This window comes from Pollicipes pollicipes, unplaced genomic scaffold (assembly GCF_011947565.3).
Source record: "Pollicipes pollicipes isolate AB1234 unplaced genomic scaffold, Ppol_2.1 Scaffold_7262;HRSCAF=8765_pilon_pilon_pilon, whole genome shotgun sequence".
Classification (NCBI taxonomy): Eukaryota; Metazoa; Arthropoda; class Thecostraca; order Pollicipedomorpha; family Pollicipedidae; genus Pollicipes; species Pollicipes pollicipes.
In genome coordinates, this window is record NW_023597055.1 from 13,890,111 (window position 1) to 13,912,033 (window position 21,923).

A 21,923-nucleotide genomic window follows, 5' to 3' on the forward strand; every position below is an offset into this window, starting at 1 on the left:
AGCCTCAGAAACCCTATGCCATGCATGTTAACAGGCATTAATGTCGAGTCAACATGGTAGCACAGCGAGCTCTTCTGACTTAAATCCCTAGTTGGCCTGGGCTGACAGGAGGCTGACATTTTGTACAACCTGGAGGTACAGGAGGCTGACATTTTGTACAGCCTGAAGGTACAGAACGCCGACATTTTGCACAGCCTGGAGGTACAGGAGGCTGACATTTTGTACAGTCTGGAGGTACAGGAGGCTGACATTTTGTACAGCCTGGAGGTACAGGAGGCTGACATTTTGTACAGCCTGGAGGTACAGGAGGCTGACATTTTGTACAGCCTGGAGGTGCAGGAGGCTGACATTTTGGAAAAAGTTCCGCTCTAGACTGGCCGTATGACCTTTACTGTCAACGGCAACCCCCAAAGTGGAAGTGCTAGAGTTGCCAGTAACCGACTGACACGGTTCTGCCAGCCGGTTTGGACCGTTTCCAACGGTCCAACTAACAGGCAGAAGCTACTTGTGGAAAAAACTGACAAAAAATGGCCAACAGGTAATATGTAGAGCTGGATATGGGTCACATGGCGATTTTCTTCTCGGTCGCGTGTCTAACAGCATATTATCGGCGCCATGGCTTAGTTGGTTAAGCGCCTGTCTAGTAAACAGGAGATCCCGAGTTCGAATCTCGGTGGTGCCTGCATTTAAGTCTATTTCATAAAGCAGATAGGTAAAACGCATCCATCTCAGAGCTATTCTGATAAGCTCAATTAGCTTGTGCGTTAATTTCGAAAGCAAACATTTGCTTGTACCACACTCGGCGTTCGTCGTAAGCTGCGTGACTAATATGTGTTAAGATAACGTAAATGCATTTGAGACAAAATACGGACAGATTAAAATAGCACAGCACGGAGGAAAGTGGCTAAAGATGCATACAAATAGCATACAGATGAATAACGATAATATCAAGATATATTAGTATATCAATATGGGCAAAGATGCGATGGATGTGATAAGATACATGATCTATGCATGCATGGATGAATGTTGATGCGTCTATATCTGCTGACCTTCAGGGCAAATGGCGATCTCCGGTAAAGCACTAACGGATTGGATCAATCCGCGGATTGTGGATGAATCCTCTGGAGGATTCATCCGCAATCCATGCTATTCAGGAGAACTGGAATCAGAAAATTGGATTTAAAAAATTTGGGCAGCTGGGCCGGCAGGTCACCACCTTGCGTGATATCAGTGGACAATTGCGCGCGCTGTTGTAGTTTTGACGCAGCAGGTTATGTAGCGGGAAATAACGGTCGCAGTTGAGGGTCGTTTCAAAAATTTGGTGTGTCGAGAAAGGTCACACACACGAATTACCATATACGAAGTGAGGGGGTCGTTTTATTTATTCAGAGAGCGCGCTAGGTGGCCGTCATCCTGAGCTTGTGAACTAGTTACTGCTGACACTGTCGAGTGGTATGTGAAGACATGTTTCACTTAACCTAGAGTCTGAAATTATTAGACAATGCGCTGATGCATTTTGTGTTATTGAGACCAGAAGCGACTCTGGCGCCTGCATTGTAGTGGTGCCTGTGAATCATTGGTCAAGATACTGGTGATATTATTAATAATTTAATGAAACTTGTTTGTTTTGATGTTCATGCAACATCGCAATCCCAACAGACAACAAGCTGTTTTAAGTATCTTAGCTTCCACTGGCTTACAGCAACCTTTTGCACAATGTCCAATGAAAATAAGCAACTAAGGAAAATTTAAGGTGTTGAAATGAACCAAACTTGCTACTGAAATTTAAAAAGTCCGCTCAGTGGAAGCAAAAGGGACGTGTGGACTTGAGAAAAATTCTGCTAAGCGGGACCGAACCGGACTGGGTTGAACAATCTGGGAAAAGCAGGTAGACTGGCGGTTGGATTTGATATGGACTAGCTGGACTGGACTGGACCGCTTTCTGAAAATGAAATCCGTCAAGTACCCTGGTGGCAGGTTCGCTGTATTTTCCCCAGCTGGCTGCTGGACACTGTCATCACGTTGCTGTGCACGGAAGGAATCAACCTGCACTGCCCGCACTGAGCGCCCTATCGAGGCGAGGCCCTATCTTGTCAGGGTTTCAATGCGCTCTCACAGCTCCCGATCCTTTTCGAAGCGCCACTACGCATCGGCAACGGCCACAGCTCCTACTGGTTCAATAATGTCGAGCAACAACAGCACACCTGTCTCATTAATATTCCCGCCGAGTGTAAGGACTTAGGAATCCGGGCAGCCAACCGGCCGTCCGGCTCGTCGTCGTCGAATTTATAATGACCAACAGCAGACAGCGACGGCTTTATTTGAAGCGGGAGCCCACAAAGGCACTAATTAATAGCTTCTGAATCATGCACGGCGGAAACGTCCGAGCCTCAAGTTGCATTGGAGGGCGAAGCTCAAAGAGACAGGCGCGAAGCGAGTCATCGTCACGAAAAGACATAACCTGAGTCGGCGGGGCTATCGTGTTACCTGATCACCGGAATAGACAAGAAGCATGGACCGCGCGTTCCAGGACCGCAGATGGTGGGCGAGTGGACACGAGGAGAAGCAACCTTCGTATGATATTGTTGGCGTTCACATGCGCATCACTGTGGTCCTAGTCGCCATTTCATCAATCCACTGTTAAACAGTGATGACTTCCTCTTATACCGCATCACGAAACCAATTTATGGATGAATGAACGGCAAGTTCGATCACCATGACTGACCGCTTAGTCCTCAAGTGAACAGGATAGACGAAAGACACTTTTCGCGTTGTGTGCTACTGGACAGCACTCCTTTTGTATCACAGTGAGCAGAGGGCTTTGCCAGCCTTAACCTCATAGGCTCGGAAACAGCCCTTTTCACGGAAGCATGCGACCATCATTCCTGCTGGATATTCTGGAGCGTCATGCAACGCTCGCACGGCCGCTCCCAACTGTAACTACGACGCCGTCCACGTCCCTCCCCTCTCCACTACACCTCCGTGCCAGGCACCACAGGGGAGGGGGGAGGGGTGATGAGGTGATGACGATGGAGCCTGTTGGCCGACCCCAACTCTGCGGCCCGGTGGCCGGCAGCCGGGGTCGCACAAAACTGAGGCGTTGATGACGACTTATTATGCTCAGGTCCGGACGCTGCAGGCCAGAGCCAGTCAACTCAGGCCTGGCGAGACTCAAGCTCATGAAAGTAGATGAAACGGTCTGTTCGACTGGACTGGTGGAAGAAAAAGCTGTGCAAAGGCTCTCATGAGTGAGTATGCCGAGGGTCCGCCTTCTTCCCAGTCGTAGACGCCGGCTGTGGAATGTCGCGGCAACAAAACTTTGACAACAAAACAACACCCATGTGCATCGGTCCCTTGCGTTCATGAATAGCCTACCGACATTCCGACCTACCTACCTGAGGTCCCACCGACCTACCGACCCCTACGGGTGGCTCACACCCCCTGACGTCCGCACGGAGTTGACGCACCGGCCGCCATCCACCTGAGGCACACCACTTCGCTGTTACACAAGAGCAAGGCGCTTTTACATCGTCCGCCAGCTTACCACACTTTTCGCTGCGTTTCATCTGACTGGTCACAGTTATTAGGTTTTCCGCTGGAACGTCCAATCGCTGCCGTCAGCAGCATCGCCGCACCTTACTGAACCCGCACAGTTACCGTGGAAGTTCTGAGACGGGAATCGAACCCGCAGCCCCTCGATCTGGACTTCATCTGTCCGACGCGCCGTGCGGCCCGCGCCCATCCTTCAGCGTCGGGGCGAGGAGCAGCACCCCTGCCACCCCCTTGTCACTCGGACGCCGCTGCACAAACAGCCGTCCGTCGTCAGCCAGCGGATCCTCTCGGCCGCCCGCCGCCGCGCGTAAACGGTAATCAATGCTGGCTGGCGCCATTACACAAACAGGCCGGCCGGGCGGCGGTAAAACCGGGCATCATCCATCACAGGCCTGATCCGCTGCCAAACGGCATCTCACACGGGTGGAGCGGGGGGGGGGGGGGGGGCAGGTGGTGCGGAGCGGTGCGGTCCGGCTGCTGCGGTTCTACCACGGCCAGACGGCTGCTGAGCTGCTGCTCGTTCCCCGTCAGGACGAGACGGTCCGTAGGCATTCTTCCAGGCTGTAGCGATCAATTCATAAAAAGCGAAAATTATTTGAGGTAAACCCATGAAGGCCGGACCGACGGCCTGAATGGGCCGAAATTATTCAAGCTTGCAAGCTATTGGGGGACAAGACAGCAGCGACACGCTGATTGGCGGCACATCGCAGAGCTCCCTCAAACATCCCCACCCGTTCGGTTGTCCAAAATATCGCATCTGCAGCCTGGCCCGCTCCAGTAGTACGTGCTTGTCCGGTAGTGCAGCCCGATCAGTGACCGCATCCTTGCCGCATCGCGATGCCACGAGATGTGTTCGCCTCCGGCGAATTTCGGCTGCTGATAAGCGACATCTACCGTATTCAGCCACTCTATCCAGCTACCTCGATATAGCCCGATGGCATTCCCCTGTCGGCCCACTTGTCGGCAAACCGGCACCCACCCTCTGGCGCGCGGCGTCGCGGCCTGTCAGCGGAACAGCCCCTGGACAGCGTTCGCCTGCCATGTAGGCCGCTCCCGCCGCGCATCTGCCGGCTCCGTGATCGATGGCGGTCTGGACGACGGACCACCCGGGACCGGCCGTCACAGGTGACAGATGACGGTGACGCGGCCACGTGACACCGTCATCAGACACGCCGCCTCTGATGACGACGCCGCCGGGCGGCGGTTGAGCACCGCAGCCAGATGCGTGGGCGCGGGGAAGGGGAGGGGGGAAGGGTCTCCAGCCGGCTCGGCCAGCCGGCGGCGCTGAATGGTACGCGCGGCTTTTGTAAAGCCAGCATACAAACCAAACAAATTGGATCAGTAACGGGGTAAGTGTTGGGTGTACATGTCTACACACCCATAACGTGTGGGCTTGGTCATATTTGTGTGTGTCCATTACAATCGTCACCTCCAACTAAAAACTCCTTAAAAGGTAACAACTTACTTTCTGCTAGAGCTCAGCTAAGTACAGGGATGATTCGCTGTTTTTGTTGACAATGCAAAACGAGCTACGCATCTTCAAGTGTGTGTTGCATACCACACACCACAATGGCACAGGAATTCAAACGAGGTCACGTACTTAAAACAACTGACGTGCCTTCTACGGCTGTGGACGTGGGCGCACGAATGTACGTCTACGCCCATAGCATATCAATGACGTTTGAGCACTAGGCATATCGTGCGCATCACAGCACATCGTCACATGATACCGAATCACCACACGTCAGAAACGAACCACGCCAATCCTATCGAAGCTCGATGCGGCTGTCAGCTCCGGTGCGATCAGCCGCTCCCCCTGCGTCCGCCGCCGCGTCGTGCCGTGCCACCCGAGCCGCGCTGGGCGGCACTGTCAGGTGGCAGCGGCCGCCCGGGCCGACCCCGACACAAACAGGCTCAGATTGATGGCGTGTGACCGCGGCCCGGCGACCCCCCTCCCCCCCCCCTCCCCGGCGGCGGCGGCGGTGGCGGCGGCTTCGCCACGTAATCAATGCAGGGGCGGCGGTGTGTGCGGCGCAGGGGGACGCCGCTGACAGTGTGGAGTCGGCTGTCTAGTCGGGGACGCAGGAGAGGGGTGTGTGTTCGTGGATCCGGCCGTCGAGGCGGGGACGAGAGAGGGACTGTGTTCGTGGGTCCGTCTGTCGAGGCGGGGACGGGAGAGGGATGTGCTTGTGGGTCCGGTTGTCGAGGCGGGGACGGGAGAGAGGTGTACTTGGGGTACGTTCTGTCAAGCGGGGGCGGGAAGATGGTGCTGTCGCTTGTGGGGCCCGGCTGTCGAAGCGGGGGAGGGAGAGCTGGTTGTGCTTGTGGGCCCGGCTGTCGAGACGGGACGAGAGAGATAGGAGGTGTGCTTGTGGCGTCCGGCTGTCGAGGCGAGGACGGTTAGAGAGGGGTGTGCGTGTGGGTTTGGCTTGTCGAAGGCGAGACGGGATGAGCAGAACGGGAGAGAGGGTCCGTGCTTATGGGTCCGAGTGAATATTCGCGTCCGTGGCGGATAACGGGCATTGTGTGCCGATCGAGGGCGATAAGCCACACGTTCAGGGCCAAGTGCGCCATTTCATACCACGAGGGCGAATCAATAGACCCGAGACATATGGAATATTGCAAGGGATACGGGACAGAGTCGCGAAAATGCGAAAATAACTTATTCACAGCATTCACAGCTCAGGAACATGATAAATGCCCGCAGAGTGGTAAACGAGACTGTGATATGAGACTGTTGACGATAAAAAGGTCATTCGGAAGGATCACGTCATCATCAGAGTGCCAATGAAGATGGATGAGAGAATATGTCAGATCGTCAAATGATCGCATGGCACATTGGCGCAGACGACAGGGGCCAGTTCACGTGGCTCTTCGTTATTAGGCGTTCCCATCACAAAATCTGCCCGCTGTCCAGGAGCTCTCATAGCGGTCCGCTTCTCTGCTTTTTCGTTTTTCTTCACGATTGGCGTGTAAAAAATCTGGTGGCACATTTGCCATGGTACAATGTTTTGAGAGATCGATGTTGATGCATTATCGGTGAAAGCGATCGATGTCATTGTTGTTTATGTATTATTCTCCTTGAATATATCTATAGACTGCTTTATCCAGTCATGCAGAGGATGGAATTGGCAATATGTGGCCTGTTCTACGCATTTACAGCAGCATACCCCACAGGATGATGCTAATTTATGATCTAAACAAAAACGGAAGGGACAAACGTTGAGAGGTGATATTTGCTCCCAGTTGTTGTCAATTTTTGCCGATTCCAACTATTTGATAAAAGTTTTAGTCAAAGTACTTTGAACGGGTCGACCATTTTTACAAAAACAGTTCCACGATTATTGGCTTCGCATCCTTCCGCAGCTCCTCCCCTTCCGTTGCATTGACGCGTTCACCGCGCGGCGCGACAGAAACAGCTGCCCCTGCGGATGTACGCTGTGCCGCCGCGTTCGCCTGCAACGCGGCGCAGCACGTGCGTCAAACTCAGACTTCGCGCGTACGCGCAAGCACGGATCACACCAAATCAGAAAGTCCGCAGCAACGCATAAAAGGTCGCCAACCTAAAAACGAGAGTTCGCTCAGAAAAAAATACATGAAAAAACCTAGACGTCTACCGGGGGTAAAGCATGTCACCATGAGCCCAGGGTGTCCAGATCTATAGAATTTATCAGAGGCAAGGCTGTGATATCATCAGCGACAAGGTCGTATGCTTCAAACGCACCGCGGTAACTTCTAACACGTGCTCGCAGAACTTGCATTACTGGCATGACTAAGCATGAGCAACATTTCGCTTTTGTGCTGTTTGCGAGGCGTGAGTGATGTCACTTGGGTGACATCATTGACATCAATGACATCAACAGGGCATTTTTGGGTTGCAACATTATTGATATCCTGTCATCCTTGTTCGTAGATCATAACTGCTGCGGCGACGGTGGTCCTGAGGGGAAGCACCGACAGCGATAAAGGGAAAGTGGATCATTCCAAAGCTGTCATGCAGATATTCATTCCGTGCTGTGGCATGATGTATCTACTTACGGGCGGCAAACAACATGTGAGAGTCTGCATTTGCTTTTGAATGTGGGTTGCAGTATTGAGGCTATTGCGACGCATTTGAATGATATCGGCTAGGTAGAGAGAAAATGTTGATTTTAGTGGCAGTGTCACATACCAAATGTCTCCACTTTCCTTGTACTCTATGTTATTGTGCTCGTTTACAGCATACTGAACTGACGAAAATTCCTACGATTTGAAATATCCAGCATTTCTCTTCGTCAGTGCAAAGTCATCAGTTAATGTTGGCAAGTTTGAAAGCCTGGCCTGTTGTTTCTGAGACCAGGCACTAGAGCGAAAACACTGGTACGTTTTGGTGAGTAACCATGTTAATCCGACGCTCTTCCTTCCCATTTGTTGTCAGAAACTGTCATCACAGTGTTTAGGATATTATTTAGTGCTATAGAACCTTCAAAGGCCAGGTGCGGTGCTCTAAGCAACATTCCTGGTCTAAGGTAAGCAGAGCTGCGCATCAGGTGGCACTGATGTGCATGCACATTTTGTCTATAGGTCTAAAATTTATAAAGATGCAAGCTAGAGATTGCATAAGAGCTGATGATTTCGGGTTAGTTCACGGTCAGGATGTGGGCTTTTACGGACTTTTGCTCGCTGGGTCCTTACCTGCTCTGGGCGGGCCGGGCTGCGGCCTGACATTTTGGAAGAGCTCGTGTCTTTAACTAAAGAAGTAATGCTAATATATCTTACAGGCATAGCTTAGCCGCGCCTGCGCCGGCATCTCAAAAGGTCACAAACATTCCGACTTCATGACATCCATAATGACTGTGTCACGCAAGTTGTGAACTTCTGCCCCCCCCCCCCAGAGAAGTTCACAGATCGTCCCGTGAAGTTCCCCACCCCCCCTCACCTCACCCAATGTTCCTCATTGAGGATACGCCGACCATCACCAGGATTTGCCAAGATTCCTGACAGAGATTCGGTGTGTCTGTTCAATTATGATGATAGATCGACTGCTGGCACCGTTGCTGAGGCTCCAAATCTGTTCATGTGCTAATGAGAATGGCCGCAGGCGCCAGGAGGTGGGGAGGGGTAGGGAGGTGAGAACGACGCAAATGGTCGTCGAGCCTCGTTCCCATCGACGCTGTTCGGCCTTTATCAAATTATCATCGTAGGCTGAGGGAATGCATCTTCTTCTTCGTCTTCTTTATTTAAGAAAAAGCCGGCGCCCTGTAGTAAGCAGCAGTCGCAATTTGGCTTGCCAGAGCATGACGTACAGATTCGCCAATGGGTCCACAAAGAATTCATTCCTGAATGTCCAAGGATACTGCAGCACGCACAGTATGGCCTTTTGGACCTCGACCCTCAAGGTGACGGCATTGTAAAATTGAAAAATATGCGGGTATTGTAAATGAAAAATATGCGGAGTTGTAGCAATGCAAGCAAGTGCACGTAACACACGAGCCTGTTCGTCTTGCAGTGATCTTCCGGCTACCCGCTGATGTTATTCGGATTCTTTTTATTTATGCGATAAAAGACTGAGATGAGCGTGGTATGCCTGACCTGCCTGGCAGGTAGTACCACTGCAGTCGGTACGGTGAGATGTGGAGGTCGGTGCCACTGAGGGACCTTGTCCAGTAACCATTGCCCAAGTGCCCGGTACATAACATGATTGGACTTGTTCCTGACCAGAACTCCAATCGAACGGATGGTATTCGAAGTGTAGTTTAGTTACCCCTGATACCAGCACCAGTCACACTTAAGCGATGTCATCGAGCCTATCAACGCAATCATCAGGGTACTTGAAATATTTGGTAGCATATGAATTGTCCGGTGATGCAATGCATAAAAAAACTTTTTAAACAAAGTTTTAAAAGACCACTAAGGTTGAAGCGAAAGCGCAAGCAACGAACCTGCCTTGCGGTGAGCGTCTACCAAATGAGTTATTCTTTTGTCTGTTAAATCAGCCAAAGTTTATTGCGAGACCAATGGGAGTTTCAAACTTTGCCATTGTACCAGTGAGTTATGAGGCCTGCTGTGTGTTATCGTACTGTAACAGGTAGGCAGCTTCAAGCTCAAGCCTTCACCAAAAACCATAACACATTCTTAGCAAAATAGCAACTGTTGTCGCAACCAAACGTCCAAATCTTGAAACATTGAGTTGTCCAACATCAGCGAACGCGTTTCCGGAAAATTTCAAGCATCATTTTTGGTCAACGGAAGGAATGTAGAGGTTCTGTTACTCCGCATGCGTGTAAAGTAGTCCAGCAATCCATTCCATATCGTTAGGGCCGCCGCTCGCTCCCCGTCACCTTGTAAAACCTCTCTCTGCTGTCCCGTTTATCTTCCTGGGGACAGATGCCATCATTCACATTGCGCAACCACGCGGTCCAACCCGCGCACGCACTCTCCGCAAGCGAGGGTGCCGATGTCCGGCGAGCACTGCGAGTGCATCTCAGCTGCTGCCGACAGTGCCATCGTCGAGAGTAATCGCGTGGCTTGGTGACGTCAGGGCTAGGTTTTGAAGGGAGAGGGGGGGGTGGGGCGCGTCACCAGATTGGCTTAATATCGCACTACCGGCGTGTGTGCAGGCCAAGAACTCCCCAAGAGCTCCCTACAAAAATGAACGTGAGGACCGTGGGGAAGCGAAATATTCGGGACTCAAAAAGCTCTCTTCCTCCCTTCCCTTTATCCTCCCGCTCCGAAGTGGTCAGACGCTTACCGCCAGGGTTGAGTGATGATCTGAGGATTCCAAACCGGTATCTTGGAGAGGAAGGGTGCAAAACCGGAAGATTTGGGCGCCCATACTCCGTAAAGCAACATGATTGGCCCTGTCGCCAGGAGGGAGGGGGCAAAGGCACTGGCGATGGTCATCCGGAGCTCAGACCCTGGGAGACCATGGACGCACTGGTGAGATGACAACTCCGACATGTGCACAACGGTACCTACCGATAAGCTAGCCCATCCCCACTAGCCTATGCTCGTCGACCTGACCTTTTTTAGTTCAGAACCGAGTGTGTCCTCGGTTCTGAGCTAGTGAGTGTGTCCCTCGGCTCTGAGAGAAGGGAGTGTGTACATAGTGTTCTCGTTAACTGGGCTGGGCCATTCTGCGGGAAGAGGGCGCACGCCCTGTACCTCAGCGGCGAAGACGACCACGATACAGTCCGCTTCATCCCAGGGGATACGGCAACCTCTTGAGCAGTCTGACCAGCAGTCATCTAAACAGTCTGATGAGCAATCCTCTGAGCCGTCTGCGAGCATCTCTGAACAGTCAGACGAATAGTCTGACCAAGTCGTCATATGAGCATCTGACGAACAGTCCTCTGAGCAGTCTGACGGGCGGCCCTCTGAGCAGACCTCTGAGCAGTCCTCTGAGCCGTGTTATGAGCCGTGTTCTGAACAGCCCCACGTGCAGCTCGAGGCGCACCAGCCACCGCGCATCGCCAGCAGGGACCTCAGCCGGCCTCTTGTGCGGCGAGGCGTACGCTGATTTACGCCCGGCGCGAGGCCACGGCCGCCGCAGACAACGACGCCAGCAGAAGAGCTTCGGGGGCACTGTCAAGCTTTGGCTTTGCGTAAATCCCGTGTTTGCGCTCATAAACAACCGCGATCTGGCAGTGGGCTGATGCGATCGGCTGGGGAACCGGCTTGAAATTGAGAGTAACGGGCCAATGGCAGAAGATATTGACGGGAAATGGTTTAGTTGGACGCTAAGGACGGCGGATAAACAATATCCCAAGTCGAGCTTGAATGGGAGGTTGATGTACTGAAGTGTGCAAAAATACGATAATTGTTTTCGAGATACCGGTGTCGTGAATAGTGACCATAAACAGTTTTAAAATCGTGGATGTTTTTGCTCGGTTTAGAAACGCTCAAGCCTATTTACATTCTAAGTACGGTGTGCGTGCTATCGAGATGATTAGAAATCACTCTAAGCTATTAATTGTTATCTTCAATTTCTTCCGAAGGGTTTTCATGGGTGGTTTTGGGGCATCGAGTGCTATGCATGGCTTGTCCGCGTGTATCTTGAACCTACCACCTAAGTCGGTGCCATCTAGTTCAACGGATGATGTCGTCTTCGCCGTTTCGCCAGACTGGAACACGGAGGGCTTACGTGCCGCGCAATGCTGCGGCGCGGCCGCCCCGGGCCTGGGTTGACCCTCGTTGACCAGTTTGCCAGGTGACCTTTACTTTCGGCTTGGGCCAAGCAATGCGCTCGCTCTGGAGCTCGCAAGTGGTGCCGCTGGATTACGAATTTTTACGAAAAAAAAAATCAGTATAATTCTCCCACACCGAGGAGGCGGCATTGACAACTTGATAACTGACAACCTGACCGTCATGGACAACCGGTAACGACAGCATCGATTCCTGGAAAACAATTACCCCACGCAATTGCTCAACTCATTTGACCTGGTTTCACCGTAGCCTTGTCCCACCCTCCTTAAAAAAACCAACAAAGCCGACACCTATTTGCCGGAAGCAAGACACTGCCGGGCAACCGGCCGGGGAACTGAGAAGCGCGATAGAAATGATCAACCAAAATGCGAACTGTCAGATCTATCCGCTGATTTCAACCAATCTTCTCCCCGACCCACACCCGACGCCCAATTTTAAACACCATCGCAGTCCGTTTCAAAAAGAGAAGTTACGATTTGCTTTGTTGTAAATTGAAATGTGCGTAATTTGGGCCGGAAACCACTGTTGAGTTCACCCACTTCTCCTAGTCATCAGAAAAAGGGAGATATATTTGCAACGTTTGCCTACATGTGCTTGTTCTGCACGATCTACCACAGGATAGGTCTTGTGTCTCGTTGCCCGCACTCCAGGCGACGTGGTTTTAAAACGGCGTACGTCTTAGCTTTCCTTTACTAAACTGACATCTGATCACAACGCGCAATCATTCGTAGCTGACCAAGACGCGGCACCGTGACGCGTATATCGGACAGCCCTGCTGGCGCCCTAACTGAGCCCTGCCTGCCGCCGTGCGAGGATCGGACGCCGCTGGCCGCTGCCGCAGCTGCCGCCGCTCGCGCCGCGCACGCCGCCCCCGTCGGCGCCGTCGGCGGCGCGACGCCAGTGTGCCGTCGGTGTCGGCGGCGGACGGGGGCGGCGCGCTGGCGATCTCGGAGCGACACCTGGCGCTCTCGGAGCGACGCCTGACGCTCTCGGAGCGATGCCGGACCGCTGAGGACGCGGTCGGACGCCGCCGAGTCACCCAGGTGAGACGGCCCGCTGACATTTCTGTGAGGTCTGCAATGTGAAGTAAAGACACAGTGGCCGTTTTCATGACGGATTACAGTGTAAAACTTTTTCAAGACTTTTCAGCACTTATTTTCTAACACCGCACCTTTTCTTAGCGATTTTCGGCAATAGTTTCGCAGATATTTTAAAACATGTTTGTAAAGACGTATTATTTGATGAAATTGCGGTCAGCTGGCTACAAGCAAGATCATGTTTTTTAGACAGGTACAATGCCAGACCTCTTGACACCAAACGTTTTTAGAACCCAAAACAAAACAAAACTGAGAACATTCCTCTATATCCTACAAAATTATATCCTCCTATACCCTCATGAAGCTCCCTGCTCATAGGCATGCAGTACTTACAGAGCTTACTTATAGTACTTGTAGAGATTGCTCACGTACTTACCGAGCTTACGGTCTACAAACCTTAGCATGACCCAAGATGAATGATCCTTGAATAAAATAATCCTCACAGCCCACCTTGGTCCACACAGCATCAATGTACACAATAATGGCAGCCGGCACCCAACGTCTTCGACCGATGCACATTGCTGATTGACAAACATGAAATTGTCTTATAACTTGGGTGAACTAAAGGCTTGGGATGGATAAATGTCTGTGAAGGGTCTTGCTTAATATAAAAACTTATTCCTAGTTGGACACATATGCCTTACTTACAGCGTGTTAATGGAATTCCACGAAAACAATATTTTCCTAGTCAGAGTATTAAGTACATACTATACATCCAAAGGCACATTTTGAAAAATTTTCGGTGGCTCATCGCATCATAAAAGCGTCTGACGTGAAGACGCGTCATTTTCTGGGAGGTTGTGTTGGGCATGTATTCCGAGAAATTGAAGTGCATGTTTTTTATCACTGAAGTCCGAGAGCTAGACTGTATTCGCACGCAGCGAAACGGAAACAGCATGCGTAATTTCGCCAAGGTTACCAGGCAATGTGCCTTAATTCAGTAAAATGAATGGTGTAATTTTTTCAAATCGGATTATCTATTTATGTCTTTGGACCGAGTGGAAAAGATCTTATGACGGTCAAATTTATTTCTGCCCTTATGCAGTACCACTCGTGAACCTTGTTTTGATGCAGGGCCAACGTTCTTATACCGGATTATAAGATAAATCACTTAGCCATGATTTTATCATGATGGCATTACAATCTACGATTGCAATTGGAAACGTGTATTAATTTTCGGATACTCGGCGTTGTGGGCGCTCTCGGGCTGGAAACTCAACAACGCTTAGCCGAACATAGCGGTACTTCTCACCGGTGCTTGCAATATCAAACTTGTTGAAAACCCTTCAGCCTCATTTGTGTATGGACTTCTCAGCTCACTGTTCCAGCAATCATCAGAGAGTGTTCACCATGGACAGATGGCTCATGTGATGATAACGGCTTAACGAGTGTCGTCGTGATCTGGTAGTTTCTATCTCCGTCACATATGCTGTGATGTTTTTTTCTGACATCGCAGTATTGACATGAATGAGCCGTTGCTAAGCAACAGTTAATTTTATGTTACACTGCCGATATTTAAAGGTAACACCTTCATTAATTTTATTCCTGGTCCTTTATAAGCTCTATAATAAAGTGAAATGCTCTATCACGGACGAAAACAACTTCTGTCATTTTGGAAGGAACGCACGCTGTATTTTCTATTGCATATATTGTTTACAACGCACGTAAATGTTATATAAGCCTAGATGAATCCGATTGTACATTTCGCTAAACGCTTGCTGTGGAATTACGTATATCACAGGTCTCTAAACAGTGGTTTAAAGCACGGCAAGCTACGAATCCCTGGTCGCATTCGCGCCGAGATCAATAAAGAGCGCGGCGCTGCCGCACCGCGAGCGCGGGCCATTCCGATGCTAAGTTGCGACAGTGCTGATCTCGCCAAATGAACAGGTGCAGCACCTGACGAATATATAGGCGCCGTGCTGAATTGATGGCGGTGTTTGTGTGCCGGCGCGCGGGCCGGTGGCAGCCCTGCGTTTGGTGGCGCCGCGTCGCTGCAGCGAGCCGGCGATTTGCTCGGCGGCGACATCGGGTCCGGACGTAATGACTTACGCTGCAGCCGGGTTAGGTTTAAAGCGGGTCAGCTTCACCAGTGGAATGACGGGATCGGAGAAGAAGTTTTGCGCACTTGCCAGCGTGTTGCTGTCTTACGATAGGAGGGGGGGGGGGGGGGCGACGGGAAGAATGCACAAGTCCATTGATAGTTGCCATTCTTACGTCAGGTAGTGGAAGTGAGCAAGCTTCGAACACAAAACTAGCTTGCATTGTTGCGGAAGCTCTCGTTTGAAAACATTTGCCTTTTTGTGGCAAGTGAGATGGAAATCAGGCATCGAAAAGCGCTCATGGATGCCACAAAACAAAACATCCTATCTGCTTCGTGCCCCCCCCCCCCCCCCCCCCCGAAAGACAAGCAAGCTGTCCCCAGTGACGTAAGCGGAGGATATCATGCAAAGCAGGTTAAAGAGCAGCACAAGGAGAATAACAACCAAAAGGATATCAAAACACAGCTACGTAGCCCTGTGCACCGTAGCACACGTATAATAAGCCGCCCATCGCAGCCATATGTTATCAGACGTCGTAAAGCTAGCGTGCAATCTTCGTTTCTGTAGAATATCGCAAGGGCGATTTCCCGCTCGCGACATCCCATAAACTCAGAGATATTCTTATTCTTAACATATTTATAGCCCCGTAAGTATCGTCTCACTCGGTTTCCTCTCCAAGTTTGTCGCTCATATAAAGCAACTGGAAAGTTTCCAACCAGACAAACTTGCAGCCGATGTGTTCCGCTCGGATGCGGATTCTTGTCAATCGGCACCGCCGGACGAGACTAACGCGATACCTATTCAGGCTGCAATAGGTAGCCTGCGGGTCTCACGTACAGCACGCTGAGAGTACGTACTGCATGGTGCGCGAGGTGTATCTTAGTGCAACCATGCTGGTGCTTTCAAGCACGACAGCTGAGACTGCGCGGGCTTCTTAGCACGTGCCCTGCGGCTGTCACATGAGATTTCCCGGAGGATGGATAGGGGGTACACGTTGCACACGTCCTGACCGCTGTCTTTGCGCACAGTGGCTCTTTTCCATAGGATAACACCGGGTCCATGATCTTTTGAATGCTACGCCGCAGTACCCATCGGTATTAGTTCAATAGTTCAGGATAATGTAGTGTCAAGCGAGGTCAGCAACACAAAATCAACGTCGGTTGTTAACCACAATCAAACATTCGATATTAAAGTCAAACACACAGTCATGCCGACGTCAGTTATGCTAACTTTAAGCAGTTATGTGTGCAACGCATGCAACATGCAAATTGCTGCATAAGTAGCCTCGCCCCGACCCGCTGTTTTCATGACGCGGACTGATAGGGACTAGGGGCGCGGATTGTTACGATACGCCTACTCCTAAAACAAAGATGAAGCCCGGCAGAAAATTAGTGAATTGGTCATAACAAACCTCCTGATTGGCAATTAGTTGTTATGTGCTAGTCCAAATACTCATTCCTTTATGCCCGGCCAAGGGTCTTTTTTCGTGGGGATTGAATAATTTAGCTTTAATCGCAATATCCATGTAATGTTATGTAGCAATGTGAAAATTATACAGACGTGTACCTTGCGTAATTTTTAGTACATTGACCTGTAGTTGTGTGTGTTTTGAGAGCATATCTATATGGTGGGGTTCCTTTAAAGTAGCAGCGTTGACCCGCCGCACACGTTCGGCAGGTTCGTCCGCTGACACTGCCGCCCGCCCTCGGACGTGGACCGCCACGATGTCCCTAAAAGACCGTCGCTACGCAGAAACCAGAAAGGCTAGATATGTGCTGTTGGCGTCAAAGCACGCGCAGTGCATGTCGGTTAGACTACCAAAAATATGGACGCGATTGCACGAAATGTCAGGGAGATGTCCCAAGAACACCTTGGGGAGTTTCATTCCCGTCCTATCAAGGGGAGGGTTGAAAATCCTTGCAGGGATTCAAGGTAAAACAAGATTAACTTGGACCGTAGTCAATGCCAGTTTCAGAGTGTGGTGAACGGCCCAACTGATGCCGCTCGTCTCCAAAGCAGCGTTTGTGCTCGGGCTCTATACTTGCATTGAACTCGAAGGGAATAAAGGAGCTTAAGCTAAAGGCTATCAATTTTAACATAATGCACACAATAGAGAGGTTAGCTCCGAAATAGCACGATGAACAGCTATCAGCCAAAACTTTATTTTGTAGTCAAAGGGTTTGTATAATGACTGCCAGGGTCATATGTAGTAATCAGGCCGAGTAAGGATACAAATCGCCCGGCATAAGTAATTGCCTACTCGTCGAATTACATTTGCCTCCGCATAAATGCATTACATCCGGCATTCCCGTACGTACCCAAAATTACAGAGCTAACGCCGCCGCTGGTGAAGCTTCCATGTGCCTGAGCTGTAAATCAGAAGTCACAAATGTATGACATTTTTGCGGCTCTGGTTTTGTTTCTATCCTTATCGTACCCGCTAATGCTCTGTTTCCAACAGCCTCTTGCCCCCTGGTGTTTCGCTTTCAGCAGCCTCTTGCCCTCTGGTGTTCCGCTTCCAACAGTCCCTTGAACCCTGGTGTTCCGCTTTCAACAGCTTCTTGCTTTCTGGCGTTCCGCTTCCAGTAGTCCCTTGACCCCTGGTGTTTCGCTTTCAACAGTCCCTTGCCTCCTGGTGTTCCGCTTCCAACAGCCCCTTGCCCCCTGGTGTTCGTTTCCAACAGCCCCTTGCCCCCTGGTGTTCCGCCTCCAACAGCCCCCCGTCCTCTGGTGTTCCGCTCCCAACAGCCCCCCGTCCTGTAGTGTTCCGCTCCCAGCAGCCCCCCGTTCTCTGGTGCCCGTTTCCAACAGCCCCGTCCTCTGGTTTTCCGCTCCCAACAGCCCCATCTGGTAGGTCATTACGTGGTATGGTGGTGTTCAAGGCCGAGATGAGCAAAAGGCCCGTTCATTGACAAAATCATTATAAGAAAAATGCGTCGTAAATGGACGTTGTGCGGCCCGAGCATGTCTTCGTGCGAAGGGGCAGTTCCCATGGCGCGGACGCTCGTGTGTCGAAGCGGTCGGTCGGCGGGCGTGGTACACGGTGCTCTGACTTTGCTAGGCGGTAACTACAGAACGTTTCAGAAGATCGTGAACGTCATCAAAAGCACTGTATTTTAGTTTTCTTCGACGCCTTTGGTTTCGCGGTTGGTTGGGGCGTGGTACACGGGTGCTCTGACTTTGCTAGGCGGTAACTGCAGAACGTTTCAGTAGATCATGGATATCATTAAAAACACTGCATTTTGTTTTTTTTGACGTCTAATTCACCTGTCATAAGAAACGTTTAATCTATTTTCTAAAAAGGCTTGAAAGTTCAGTTTTGACGTTACTTAATAAAAAAACCGTGCGGGCGGGGCGTGTATAGTATCCTTATCCGTCCAGCGTACGTTTTAAACCACGAAATAAGAACGTCTATCAGCGATTCAAGCAAAGGCGCTGTGTGGAAATATTTAAGAAAGCGGGCATGTGGAAATATGTTAGTCCTCATGCAGCTGACATTACAGCTCTACAGCTGTTTGCACCACATCATATTCATTTTGAGATGTTGCAACACGTCCGAAGCTTTACTAATTTATGGTGTGGCTATTGATCGATTCATTGATCACTTGTGATTCATGTGCCATTGATCCTTGCATGTAAAATAGCAGCACCAATCCACCAGTCGTGTTTATCACCTAAATACTAATCGCCACCCCGCGCTTCATTGGAAAAGTTTCGTTTACTTGTGTTATCGAGCGCTGTTTTTGGTTCCGTAGAGTCGGTTGTGCTATGAAAAAGTTCCTAAACATGCGAACCACTTCAAGCGATTTTATTTATCATTTTCGCACGCTAGCAATATGACTGGCAAATTATAGAAGCCTGCATTGATAAGAATAACGACTAGGACTATACAACAAGGTAGGACGCGTGCAGTGTGTTTTAAGGCATCTTTAAATGCATCACAGGATGCTGCACTACAGGATGCATCAAATAGCTGCAGCTCTGGCCATCAGTGCTTGAGGCAGAAACCTCTTAAGGAAGCTCCTTCATAGATGAGGCCCGAAACAGCAAGACATCTATGTCACTGGATCTGGCAACAACCAGCCATAATCGCTTTATATCTGGCAGCGCCCAGGTGTGGCACTGCCGAGTGTATGCCGCCGAGAAGCTGCATCCCCTCGCCGACCAAGCTCAAACCGCGCGGGGCAACGGCGATGCCCAGCCAGCGGCCGGGCAGGCTCGGCGGCGCTCGCCGGCCCGAGGCTGTGAATTTTTAACGGGCGACGTTTCCGAGCCTCGCTCCGAAAATATGGCCCCCGGGTGCGGTGATTTCCTGCTCACTGTGGCCCTCCGTCATTCGTGGCGGATAGCATAGCCCGGGGGCACGATTCATTCCGGTAGTTGACACAAGGTGGCGGTGGGCACGCACCAGCGGTAACCGCACCCCAGTGGCTGCGGACACGGCCTCTGGCGTGATGAACAGCAAGGCTGGGCAATCCGTTTAATTGATTATTACCCAGAGCAGTATATGTCTGGCAGCTAACTGCCCGCGGAAAAATCTGGACGAGTGTTACGAGGCGGGATAAGTGATGGAGAGGGTAACTGTCATGCAGACTTGAAATATACCACAAGACTAGTGACTTTAGATGCTCATGTTGCTGCTTGTAGGTTGACATATACAAGAGAACAAATGATATGGGGCTGGTTATATCCCGGCACTGGAATGCTATATGCGAGTTTGCATAAAGGCCAAATGGCCCGGTCACTGGCTCTTCATTTCACCACGTGCAAGCCGTCCAAATGTACGCCACGGCTTGAATAAATCCAAGGACACCAGTGTTGTGGCGGGCGCTGGCGTAGCAGTTGACGTATGACATATTCTCATGGTAATTACGGACATTCTAATCACTGCCTTGCGTTGGAGGCCACACTTAGTCTTCACTCAAAGCAAGCACGAAGCATGCAACCACGCGACTCTAATTGCATTCAGAGATTTCCCACCGTTTTCATGTACTGGCCGTGTTTCTCATTTCCTTGCTCCCATTGGCTGAAGAGTCGTCACGTGACCGGCCGCGGCACAACTCCGCAGGTGACGGCCCCAGGCCCCATATATATATATATATATATATATATATATATATATATATATATATATATATATATATCTATATATATATATCTATATATATTATATCTATCTATCTATCTATATCATCTATCTATCTATCTATCTATCTATCTATTTATATCTATATCTATCTATATATATCTATCTATCTCTATATATATATATATATCTATATATTATTTATATTATATATATATACAATGATGCACCGCGCGGCGATAAAACATCTGGACACCTCGCACCGATGGTGCATGTAAGCCTCAGGACATGCGAAGGACACATCAGCTGTACTTGAGTCTTGCGTCCCGATGCGTCGCAGGGCATCACAGCGTTGTTGCCTGGACCTGGTGTCCGCTGTCACGGGTGTCCGCTGTTGCCTAGACCTGGTGTCCGCTGTCACGGGTGTACGCTGTTGCCTAGACCTGGTGTCCGCTGTCACGGGTGGCATTCGGCTGACACTCGTGCTGGGATTTGAGTTGGGACTTCTGGCGATGCTTCTCTGGGGCCTGCGCTGGGACTGGTGCTGGGAATGGCGCTGGGAGTGGTGCTGGGAATGGCGCTGGGACTGGTGCTGGGAATGGCGCTGGGACTAGCTGAGAATGGCGCTGGGATTGGTGCTTGGAATGGCGCTGGGACTGGTGCTGGGAATGGCGCTGGGACTGGTGCTGGGAATGGCGCTGGGGCTGGTGCTGGGAATTGGCTGGGACTGGCTGGAATGGCGCTGGGATTGGTGCTGGGAATGGTGCTGCGACTGGTGCTGGGAATGGCGCTGGGATTGGTGCTGGGGATGGCGCTGGGGCACATGCTGGTACTTTGTGTGACGCCGAAGTCCGATGTAGGACACCTGCACCCGCCACTTTTTTATCCGTCACCTTGTTTTTCCCGCCACCTGTCCTGCGTTGTGAGCGTAGTATACCTGAAAGTAATTGAATCATCCCATCGACTGGAGTAATCCACAGCAAGGCCACAAAAGACACCGCTCCTGTCTGTCGCGCTCCAGCCAAACGCTAACGTGGCTCTGAGCGATGCCACTCAGGTGTTGTGGGCCTCATACTGGCCACCGTTACGTTAAGGCCGGTACTGCAACTGCCACTACCCGCAACGGCTGCTTTCAGCCGGTTGTAGCGCAGTGCACTTCAGGTTGGCGTCGGTTTGGCATTAAAGCATGGCTGTCAAAGCCGGGCTTCAAAACAAAGCGAACAGGAGCAGGCTGGTCCCGTGCAAGATGGCCATGTAAGTCGGCGTCACATTCAGCTTTGTCGCGTGACTGACTCAATCGCTTAGGATGAGTTCGTGATGTACTCGTGCCAAGTTGTCTTCGAACACATGTCCTGCCGAGGTATTGGTTGAGGGGCAAAAACAAAACCACACCATCCACTGTATGCGTCGGGTTACGGAACCTTGACCCGGCCGAGGGTCCTCCAGAGCTCGACACTTCTGCCCCTCCCCGCTCCCCCGCGTTGGCGGCTTATTGCCCTGAGTGCGTTGCTCCTGATGACGTCACGGCCCCTCGTTACGTCTGTCGACGCACTGGAGGGCACGTTGGGCCCGGCGAATGCTTCTTTGTAATGTCCGCTTCGGCTGCGGCCGTCGGCCGGTGGCGCTCGGCGGCGTGATGGACAAGCCGGCCCTGTAATGGCTCCGAGGGAACGGCCTGTCGACGCCCCATGCGCCTATAGCCGCCGACTGCAGTCCCGGCGCCGGCAGGGGCGCACGCAGGGATCTCAGAGCGGGGGCGGACAAGTCCGACGCCAGAGCAGTGGGAAGCGGGTCCGCTGAGCTCGCGGTACTGTCAATATGGTCAACACGCGGTCTTGTTAAACCGTCTGCATGATTTTCTTAATGAAAGCCACAGATTTTAATTCAAGACCCTTCTTAGCTTAAATGTGTGCTTAGATAGAAAAATGGGCTTATTCTAAGCTCCGTGCAGCCGGTGGA

General features: G+C 51.1%; 1 protein-coding gene and 1 non-coding gene across 2 annotated transcripts in view; one reads left to right on the forward strand and one right to left on the reverse strand.

Annotated features, from left to right (window-relative positions):
* The first annotated feature begins 609 nt into the window (after window positions 1-609).
* Window positions 610-682, forward strand: TRNAT-AGU (transfer RNA threonine (anticodon AGU)). Its single transcript has one exon. It is a non-coding gene; the product is annotated as a tRNA-Thr (tRNA).
* Window positions 683-21,485: 20,803 nt separating this feature from the next.
* LOC119113463 (WSC domain-containing protein 2-like) overlaps window positions 21,486-21,923 on the reverse strand; it is a 6,944-nt gene continuing 6,506 nt past the window's right edge. The window contains exon 6 of the mRNA XM_037237774.1: window positions 21,486-21,504. Coding sequence (XP_037093669.1) covers window positions 21,486-21,504 — 19 coding nt within the window. The remainder of the gene's footprint in view (window positions 21,505-21,923) is intronic.